This window comes from Mesitornis unicolor, unplaced genomic scaffold, assembly GCF_000695765.1.
Source record: "Mesitornis unicolor isolate BGI_N332 unplaced genomic scaffold, ASM69576v1 scaffold24932, whole genome shotgun sequence".
Taxonomy (NCBI): Eukaryota; Metazoa; Chordata; class Aves; order Mesitornithiformes; family Mesitornithidae; genus Mesitornis; species Mesitornis unicolor.
The window spans coordinates 1-10,272 of NW_010168860.1; the positions used below are offsets into that span (position 1 = coordinate 1).

Here is a 10,272-nt window from a genome sequence, read left to right on the forward strand (position 1 = left end):
TTTTTTTTTAATTTAAGTATCTGGATATTAGGGAAGTAGCTAAACTACATACAGCCAATCGAAGCACTCTACGTAATACTTGTACAGTACATCTTTTTTGTGTTTTTATTCCAGAAATATATTATATATATTATATATATAGGTATTTTTAACTAACTGGAATTTTAAACAGATGTTGAGCAGAAGTAAGGAAGCCTAAGGCAAGTCTAGATGTTTTCCTTCTATAGAGTCCAAACAGGGTGGAAAACGTGGATTTTCCTTCTCTCGCCCTGGGGAACAGATAGCTTGCTCCACAGCGACCAGTGCTGTGTCCTCCACCAGGTTGAGGTTCTGTTAGATTTCTGATATCGACTATTTCTGTCAGTCCTTGTTGATACTCTGTGCTGCAGCATAGCGGACCGGTGAGCGACACTTTAGCAATTTAAAAACCCACCAAAACACCCACTGATTCTGCCCGAGTGGTTTCACTTTGATGCTGTGGTTGGGTTGGTGGCGATTCCCAGATCTCGGGGTTCTGATCAGATCTGCAAAACGCATTTAAGGATTTATCAGGAGCCCAGGAGGCTCTGGCTGTGCAGTAATGGCACCTGTAAGTACTTGACCCCTCAGCAGAACCAGTTATCGTTATCTGAGTCTTATTAACAGACTAATAACGAGGTTAAGCTTCCCACCCCAGCGTAAGCTGAACAGGCTCCTGCCAGAGGTGCATTTCCCTGCAGTGGGGGTTCAACATCCGCATCCCTTTCTGTTAAACACAGCCTCACCAATGGACTCGGTTTAATTTTCATTTCAGGAGGGGTTGTGGTGCGTTGGTTCCCCCCTCTGACGTGGTTGCTCCACAGCTGCTCTTTCCACTTGGTCTGCATCAGCTGCGTTTGCTTTTTGTCTAAAAACCTGTCCATTTTCTCATCTCTCACGAGTTTCAAGCTAAAACCCAACCCCTCAGCACTTCTCCCCACCCCGTTCCCCTTGGGAAAGCTTTGCCTTGCTGTTTTGGGCAGGCGATGGCGAGGGTCCGCAGAGGAGCTGGACTCTCCTAATGAGTTATATTAGGTTTCTGTGTGCTTCCAGAAATGGTGGGACGCCGTCCTGAGATCCACGCAAGCACTGCCAAGCAGGAGCGCTGTCGGGATCTCTCTAATCTGGGTGCGTGTTTGCTCACATCTGTGCCATTAGTTGGACCATTTGCACTAAGAAGATTTTTCCTTTTGATGTCCCTTCCCCGCGTCCGTTCTGTTCCTTCCCACGCGACCGAAAGGTTTCCCTGCATCTTCGTTGAAACTGGTTTTTTGTCAGGATTTAAGCCCAGTAGTACCTCTTAACTCCCAGTGTCTGCTTGTTTCAGATTGCTAATGCTTTTTCAGTTTAAGGAGGAAAAAATAAAGTAAAACAAAATCAAATCAAAGGTAGCTTCAAACAGGAGGATGCCCTAAAAGACCAGGAATAATTTGGGCGCAGGTGACTCGGAGTCCTTTGCTTTGAAACAGCTGCAGGTACCGTGTGAGTTGAATGCGCTTCTCGCAGTTCACGTCGTTCCTTGGTGGGATTTCTGTCCGTATCGTGCTCTCCTTCAAACGCCTCATGCATGGAAATTCTTATTTGTGATCTATTTTTGTTTTATAAATAAAACCAGAGTCACTTCAGAATGAAGGATCCGAGCAGGAGATGGGATTTGAGATTCCTCACTGGAGACTTTCACAGGGAGCTGTTGCTAACGCTACCTTCTCTGTTTTTTGTTGGTGTTTTTTTTTAAACTACATGTGTATATAAGAGATCTTGTTTATTAGACTTGTAAGTAGACATGTGAAATGGCCTTAATTTAAAAATAACACGTCTGGATGCAACTGTCAAAATTAGGGACCATCTAGCGGAGAGAAATCCAGGTTTTGTTCCTTGCGTGCGGGCAAAGGGAGAAGGGGATGGGGAGGAGGAGGAGGATGGAGCAGGGCACGGCTGTGGGTGACGTGGTGAGCCCCAGAAAGCAGGGAAAAATCCCAGAGAGCAGATTTTAGTGCCGACCCATTGAGAACCAGAGCAGAGACCCCAGCAGCTCCTGTATCTTGCTACCCGAAAGACCAATTTCCTGATGGCGTCGTGCAGGAGCTGCGCTTGGAGAGGGCCTTTTCTCCCCTTCTCCCCTTACAATTCATGTTTTTGCCACGTGGGTATGCGTAAGGCTGAGTTTAAAGCAAAACCAATCTCTTAAGGTGTCAGATGTACACATGGAGTAGATCCCCAGTGTTTTCAGAACAAGTAATCGGATTTTATTTGAGAATTGAGTGGCACCGCTTCCATTTGAAGTTGTGCGTAAGGGCGAGAGCTGCTGGGAACGGCTGAGCCTTTGATGAGAGCAGAGAGGAAAAGATCACTTAGGAAAATAGAAAATAAGGTGTTTGTCACTTTTTCAGTTAAAAGCTGTTGCAAGCGTCCGGTGTCTCAAAGGGTCGCAGTCCAATCACCTGCAGAGTGAACCTACCTCTCCCTCCAACACGCGTTTTAACATGGATGTCTATAGATAAGGATAGATATTTTAATACGGATATCCGTATTTTAACGTTCCCAAGCCAGACTGTTGCGTTTGCCAATAAAAAGGGGAAATCGTAATCGGAATAAGCCCTCAGTGTGGGACACACTGTGATTCGCAGAGGCGAAGCAGAGCTCCGTGGCTGTACATAGCGTCCTGCATCCTCGCCCAAACCAGCGCTGGGGCCGCGGCTGCATGCACCCGGCTGCTCCTGCACCTCCCCAGGCCCTCCCTGCACAGAGGCGCTGCGGGGCTTTTCCCTTTTATTTTGGTTTTTAAGAAGAGGGGGGGAAAAGGTTTCCAGAAAGAGGCTGCAAATGGGGAATTATTTGTCCGTTTTCTTGCTTTCTTTTCAACTGACTTAATTGGGTTTTTAACGAGTGTGCCTGAGAAACCTGGCGCCGAGCCGTGCGACGAGAGCGCGTGAGGATGGAGAGCGAGAGCTGCCCTCTGAGCTGGCGTAAAGCAGCCGACAACTTAGCGAATTATTCAGACTTCCTGCAAAAACAAGGTCTTGACTTTGCTTGTTCGTAAAAGCTTGGATTTCTGTAGAAACAATAATTTAAGGCTTGAGCTCTGTCCCTTAAGGAGCATGGAAACCCTTTCTGTACCAGGAGGAAGAGGAAGCCCCCGCGTCGTCCCCGGGTCACCGCGCACGCTGTGCTTTCAGGAGAGAAACACACAAACCGGCGTTTATTCCTCTGAAAAACGGACCCCCCGTCACTGTGATGGCAATGTGAAAGCGCAGGTAGCCTTTGTTACGTGTGTATGTTCTTTTTAAAAAACAGCCCGGAAAAAAAAAAAAAAAGGAAATTATAAATTTGTAGTGTTCCTGTTCTTTGTATTTTTAGTTGCGTATTATTTATACTGCGCAGTGTAGGCATGGATTGCATGTCAGTTTTCTATGCGGGCACCATGACGACATTATAACTGTGTATTATAAATCATTTTTACCTTTTTAAACAGAACCATTGTGTGGAATTTCTATACTGCAAAACAAAACACTACATTACGTACTACTCTATTCATTTATGTTATTTATTTTGTTATTTTGTGGGGAGGGGCGGGGAGGAGGGGGGCGGTTTTACCTGTGGTGTACATTGCCTTATGTGGGCTTGACCAATTTTATCAAAATAAAGGCCTAAAGGGGTAACATCCGCTTGCTGTTTTCTTCAGTGAGTTGGCTGGCGGCTGCCGCAGCGGCAGCTCTGCAGCGGAGGGCGCAAGGGGAAGGAGAAACCTTAGCGTAGAGGAGCCGCCCGGACGGAAAACGCAGCCAAGTCATGAGTAAACTGCGAGTAAAAGGGACCCGTGTGGTGCCCGACCCCGTCACGGCCGTCCCTGTGTGCCCGATGGCTGCTGACCAAACTCCTGAGGACAGGCCCTGAAAATCTCCTCTCACACCGCCTCGTGTTGCTGAAAATGGGTGGTGCAGACGCCTGGGAGAGGATCCCGCAGCTCCTCACCTGCTGCAGGTTTTCTGCCTCTGAAATACCAAGCGTTTGGGTTTCTGAGGGTCGCAGGTACCGAGACCAAAGAGAAAAGAGCGAGCACAGGCGTTGACAGCCCCTTTTTTCCAGTTAAGATGCATCGGGGCCGTAGTGTTTGGTTTGGGTCATCTTGGTTCTTTTTACTTTACGTTTTGCTGGTGGGCAGCCACAGGAGACTGAAGTAAATGCTCCGTGTTGGGTTTTCTGGTGTGCGTTTCCCAGTGATCCCAGTTGGTGTTTTCTGGTGTATCCGAAGGTCCTGTTCTGTTGCTTGTGTTTTAATTTAGTAATCGGTTCAGCTTTAAGGCGACGTAATTTGGAGCAGAAACCCACGTGGCACAGCAACACATCTTTTATTGAAGAGAACAAGGGGGAAATGCTGGAGGTTCTGGACCCGTCCCCAGGATTTGCTGTCACCGTGGACCTTGGTAGATCACCAGTGTCGGTGCGGCTGTCGGGAACTGGTGGCTTGGGTTTGAGTTGACCTGGTTACCATGAGTTTACCTGGTTGGTTTGAGTTGACCTGGGTTGATGTGGTCGCTCGTACCCATTTCCAATGCTGAAACTCGGGGCGTTGGGAGAGAGCAAAGCCCTGAGGCATCGCTGGCTCCAGGGGCAGCAGCGGCTCTGGGGCCTCATCGCTGCGGTGTCTTTGTATTCCTGAAATGCTCCGATTGCCCCGGTATCGCTGTCACCGCTGTCACCCATGCGAGACTGCGCTGAGCAGTGACAATACGTGAGGTGTTTTCTCGCAGCGTGATGATAGGATGGAGGTGAGTTTATACAACTTTCCTCCTTCATTTTGCCTGTACCGGCTTCCAGATACCGGCTGTTTCTTTATTTCTACATCTCCAGACAGCATTTGCTCTCGGAGGCAGTCGCTGTGTTCAGGAAAGAGCGATAACGCTCTCGGCAGAAAACCAAGCCCTGGCGTTTGCGGGACTGCTCAGCATTGGGGACAAATCGCGTTTCGCTGCGTCGCGTTGCTGCGAGGTCACTGGGTGCCGGGGTTGGCTTTGGTGGCTCTGAGCTCCAACTCCTCCACGGTTTTTATTGGATTTAGTGACAGCTTCGGGCAGAGGAAGCTTTAAAATCTGTGGGGGGCGGCGCCCTGTCCTGCGACTCAGCTGGGAGGTTTTTCATTGCGGTTGAGATTTTAATCGAGGAAAAGGCAGTTACAGGGAAATGTTCGTTTTCTCCCTGGGAATGTTATTCTCTACCAGACCCAAATTTTAGTAAATCTTTAAAGATCAGTCTGGAACCTGTGTGGGTTCACCCACCCTTCATTTCTTCCCTTGGATGTGCAATAGCGGTGGTTTTAGGACTGCGAGGGGGGGTCTCTGTGGATAAATCTCACATAAGAATGAGTTTCTGCAGTGGTGGAGCAGTTGGTATTTCCTTCCAAAATTTTTCAAGCTGATAGAAACGGAGCTGAATTTTAGCCCACCAAGGGCAGTTTTTTAATTCACCAAAATCTCTGGCTGTTTGTCCCGAAAGCAAAGCGAGCAATCTCAGAAATCCCTGCGTACGTGTAGCACCACACGCCTGTGTTTGGAAGGAGAAGACGAAGCTTGGCTCAACTTTGGAATTTCTAAGATATTAAACATAGAGAAGATAAATAGGTAAGGCTTCTGTTCTTGAGGAGTAGATGATGAATATAGAAGTTATGTGATAATATTTGGGGGAGGGCTAGGACTTGCTTAAACGAAATGTTCTTTACTTGCTGGGCCCTGAATATCCGTGGCATGAGCGTCGGTAAGTTCATAAATACCCCGTATGCACACCCACTGGGGTGCGGGCAGCGGTGTCCGGCGTAGCTGTTAAACCCCTGCGTTTCAGTCAGCTACTGGTTAATAAGGCGGTCGATGGCGAGGTTTTCTTCTGGGGAGGAATTAGAACTTTTAGCGACTTCTGACCCAAGCGGAGCCCCTGTCCGTGGATTCCTTGCAGGAGAAGGGGGAGTGAAAGGTGTTGGGACGTACGAAGGGGAAGTTGGATTTGAACAGAATTCACTCCGGTTGCTTTTGGCAGCTCCTCTCCCAGACCGGCAGCTAAAACCACCTCTGAGCTGGGGAGAAATGTCACTTATGCATTTTCAGAAACAGTCTCGTGTGCTGTTCTGTGCAAGCCGACCTTTTTCTATTCAAAGAATCGTGGATTATTTCACTGATATATGCAATCCTACACTCAGCTACGGCGTCGGTGGCACAGGAACTCTGGAAAAGTTGTCCCTCCGACATAAGAGTTTTATTTATTGTGTTTTTCTATAGGCAAAGTGGAAAACTGAAGTTGGCTTTAAGTGTTTGCAATCTGAGAAACGATGTGAAAAAGCAGCTCAACTAAATGTACATTCTTTCCAATATTTTCTTTTTTGTGTGAAGGCTTTTGTCTTTGTATCTTTGCATTATTTGTAAATGAAATGTAATAAAAGTTCAAATGTTTTTGTCTCTGGCTGCTCAGCTTTTTCTTAGTTTTGTGTTTGTGTGTTTGCTTTTTGACTGAGGGGTTTCAGTGCTCAAATATTGGTGTTTTCTGTGCTTGTGCTCAGAAACAAACAGCAGAATCAGATTATTCTGGTTAGCTGTGAAAACTGAACTCCCTATTTCTATGCACTGAAAAGGTGCAAAGTCTTGTGGTAACTCCCGAAATGTAAACTCTCCTCAGAAGTTGTGGTGTCTCGTAGTGACGGTGGTGCCCGTCTGTGCCGAAATCAAAGCCTGTTTCTGGTTACTGCAGAGCTGTGGAGCTTGCAGGGGTGAAGAGTCTGTCCGTCCGTCTGTCTTGCTGGGTTTTTAAAAGAGAAAATAAGTGTAAATGTCCAGTGTTGCCTAATGAGGTTGTCTTCCATGCGGGCTTTAATTGGGTGTAGCTTTCAGCGCAATAAATGGGGCGTCAGGTTGGGCGTCGAGGGTGGCAGAGGCAGTTTGGTGTTGCTGGGACAGAACAGCACCGCCCGCAGCAGGAGCAGTTCTTTCATAGTGCTTTGGGGTGGAATTCATCGTCTTCTGGTGCTGTTTTGTGTTGGTCTGTGGGAAGGGCTGACCTGCAGCCAATTCTGACCTGGGGGACGGGGGTGCTGGGGAGGAAGCTGTGGTTCTGGTTGAGTGTTTTGTGTGAAGCGTAACTAAGTGCATCCATGGCAAGGCTGAGTGAGCGCACCTGGCTTCCAGTGAGCAGCGCAAGCGAAAGGCATTAATTTCTGCTCTCAGCTGGGAAGCAGCCCCATCTCAGCCACATCCGCTTTGGAATCGGTTTCTTAGCAGCTTTATAAGGTCCCCTCAGTACTTAAAGCCATTTTGTACCGGGGATGTGGTGCTTTGCGCTGCCTCAGCTGCGCTTTTTCCTGCTGGGGAAAGAAATCCTAGTGGCTGTTTTCATGAGCATTGGATGGTGAAGGGAGATGTTGCTCAGCGCTGCGATGCAGTGTCTAAATGAGCCCATTAGCCAAACAAGTGTCTCCCAGCAGAGCTCTGCTTGCTGCTGCCTCCAGAATGTGAAATGCATATTTCCTCTCCAGGAAGTGTTTTGGAGAGGATCTGCCTTTCCAATGAAATCACAAGCAAGTTTCAGGATCATGCGAATGCTTACCTGAAGCATCCTGCAAAATTTGGCTTTTATTGTCTCTAGGCAGACCGGGAAGCTGCTGGGTTCTTGTTTGCCTGGAAGGGATTGGGATCACAGCAGCGCAGGGTTTCAGCCTCTCCAGGTTGATGATGACAGAAACCCTCTGCTGCTGCTCCAGCCCTCATTTGTCGCTCTAAGACTACCTTACCTTACAAGACCCGGGTAGGGGTCTTTAATTAGAGAGGGGTTCTTGAAAGAAAAAGGGTCCCTGTGCGTTTGTACTGCTAACGAAGTTAGCAGCTGAGGGCTCTCCTGCAGCACCACTGCTGTCAGCTTTTGAGGGTTTCTTTGTTACCCTTCTGTATCGGAAAAGTTTCAGAACAGGAGAAAATACAACATGCACATGACCAAGGAGAAGTCTGTTATTTATTATCCAACATTCCAGAACAAAGATACTCTCCTTAAAGTGCTTTTTTTTTAAATGTTTTGTGAGCAATTTGTACATAGGCTGCTCTCCGTGTCCTTTTCAGACTGGGTTTGCTTTGCAGTAGGTCTTGAAAAGGATCTCGCCATTCACACTTGAGAGCCTTTGGGAAAAGATTCCTGGGAATCATCCACACTAAACTTACTCAGAGAATTCCAGCTACTGCAGGTAGTGTCTCTGCACATCTTTTTCCGTGAGTTTTTCGTAGCGTTTAAAAAAAGTTGCTGTTGTAGAAAGGTGCCAGATAATGCAGTGACACTGGGTCCTGTGCAGAGGGCAGTGGTACGTTACAGTTCATTACACCAGAGCAATAGTGGGGCAGCTGAGCACGGTTTTTAAAGCAAGTTTGGCTGGACAGATGTTGAACTCAAGTTTAGTCTTGCTGAGCTCTAAATGTTTCGTAGTCTTCTGGAATGGTGTCTGAGGAGGAGATTAAAGCAAACACAGATTAGAACCAGAAACGAAAAGTAGAATAAGCTGCTGTGTGACATCCCATTAGGCTATCTGAGAACAAATTAACATCTTGAAGGCAAAATGGCACAGATTTCTGATTTGACTTTCAAACCGAACTCACCGTTGCAGCGGTAACGCAGGTTTGACCAAATGATGTTCTCCTGGGAGAAGCAGAAGACTCCCAGGCGCCCTCCTCGCATGGTTGTGTCAAGGACAACTCCAGTGTCTGCTACGACTTCAGGGCCTTCGTAGAAGCGAGCTCTAGAGGAGAACAAGCACAGGCAGGACGTGAGCACCAGCCCAGTACCCCCTGTAGACGTTGTTCCTTGGTCGCTCTCCCTCCTCTTTACCACTGCACTAGAGGAGCTGGTTTTGTGTGTTAAACTTCCACTCGGCTGTGCGGAGCAGATGTGAAGCCCTCACCTGATGTACCCGACCTGAGGCCGATGCTGCAGGAACCAGCGGTAGGACGTCTTGTCCTTCCAGCCCGAATTGCGAGGGTCTTTCCACAGCAGCTTGACCTGGTCCGTGGTGTCCCCAGTGTGCCAGAGAGAATTGCGGAGGTACTCACCAGGGCCTGTCTTAGACTTCACTGCCTAATGCAGAAAAAAGACTGTTAAAATGTGTGGATACTGCGCTGACTGAACATCTCTGCCTGTTCCTCTGTACGTGTTCGAGCAGCTCAGCTAAGAACAAGGCCAAAACCCACCACTGAATTCTGTTTTGATGGTGTCTTTACCTTCAGCTGAATTCCAGGTTCTGCCACTGCTCGGAAGGGATTTGCCTGCCAATACGTCTGCTCCATCTGCTTCCACATCACCACGTAGAAGCTAGAACTGTCCTGGTAGCCAAATATGAAGCCAGCGTAGTCATCATCGGTGGCAGTGTTGACGTGGAACGTGCCCTCGAAGTCCACGCCATTGAATGCCGTGTAACCTGGTAGGAAAGCAAATGCTCTGTATTTGCAAAGACAAAATGTAGATCCGTTTCTTTATGGATTCAGATTGGGGAGAGGGACTTTGCTAAGCCAAAGCTGAAGACTCCAACTGCTACAGTTTTTTTCCCCGTAGGTGGCTGGAATCATTAAGTAGGTTCTGAAACACTTGTAAAAGCTGCACTGAGAAGGACGCAGTTAACGAGTGATAATTTTCCAATAGGACAGAATTAAATGCCTCACCTACAGCCAGGCCAGGATCACTGTTCATGGTCTGGACGATTTCCATGCCCTGAGAAAGATGAAGGTTGACTTGTTAGTAAAGCTCCAAATGAACGGACTTTACTGTTAAGTGATCGGGAAGGGGGGGCTGAGACTCCACAGTTAGGACGTTACCGTTAAGCCCGCAGTGTCTTTTGATGAAAACCACATCCAGTTTGGCACAGGCTTAGTCCCACCTGACCCACCAAGCTGTCCTGGAGCAGTCTCCTACCTGGTTGAGGACGATCCAGTTGGGGTCAATCTGAGCATCGCCCTCGGGGTCCAGCACAACTGTCTGGAAAGCTCTGAAGTCTGTGAGCGTCACCTCTGCGTTCTCCGGGCACACATCAATCCTGTCGATCACCATGTCTCGGTCAAAGTCATCTTCACAAAGGTTTCCCACACCATCACCTGGAGCATGATAGAAGAAAAGGGGTCACAGACGTTCACTGATTTCTCCTACCCTGTGCACCTGAGTTTTACTCAGCTGGCCTTTGGCTAGCACAGTTAAAGGCAGCCATGTCTATGCAAGGTTACGAGGTGTTCAGAGCACTGCTACGCT

At 48.0% G+C, this 10,272-nt stretch overlaps 1 protein-coding gene across 1 annotated transcript in view; it reads right to left on the reverse strand.

Moving 5' to 3' along the window:
• Positions 1–8,435: 8,435 nt before the first annotated feature.
• The window catches only part of COMP (cartilage oligomeric matrix protein), a 14,680-nt gene continuing 12,843 nt past the window's right edge, over positions 8,436–10,272 (reverse strand). The window contains exons 14-19 of the mRNA XM_010179177.1: positions 9,943–10,121; positions 9,693–9,741; positions 9,255–9,451; positions 8,939–9,111; positions 8,637–8,776; positions 8,436–8,482 (exon numbers count right to left, since the gene is read on the reverse strand). Coding sequence (XP_010177479.1) covers positions 8,436–8,482; positions 8,637–8,776; positions 8,939–9,111; positions 9,255–9,451; positions 9,693–9,741; positions 9,943–10,121 — 785 coding nt within the window. The remainder of the gene's footprint in view (positions 8,483–8,636; positions 8,777–8,938; positions 9,112–9,254; positions 9,452–9,692; positions 9,742–9,942; positions 10,122–10,272) is intronic.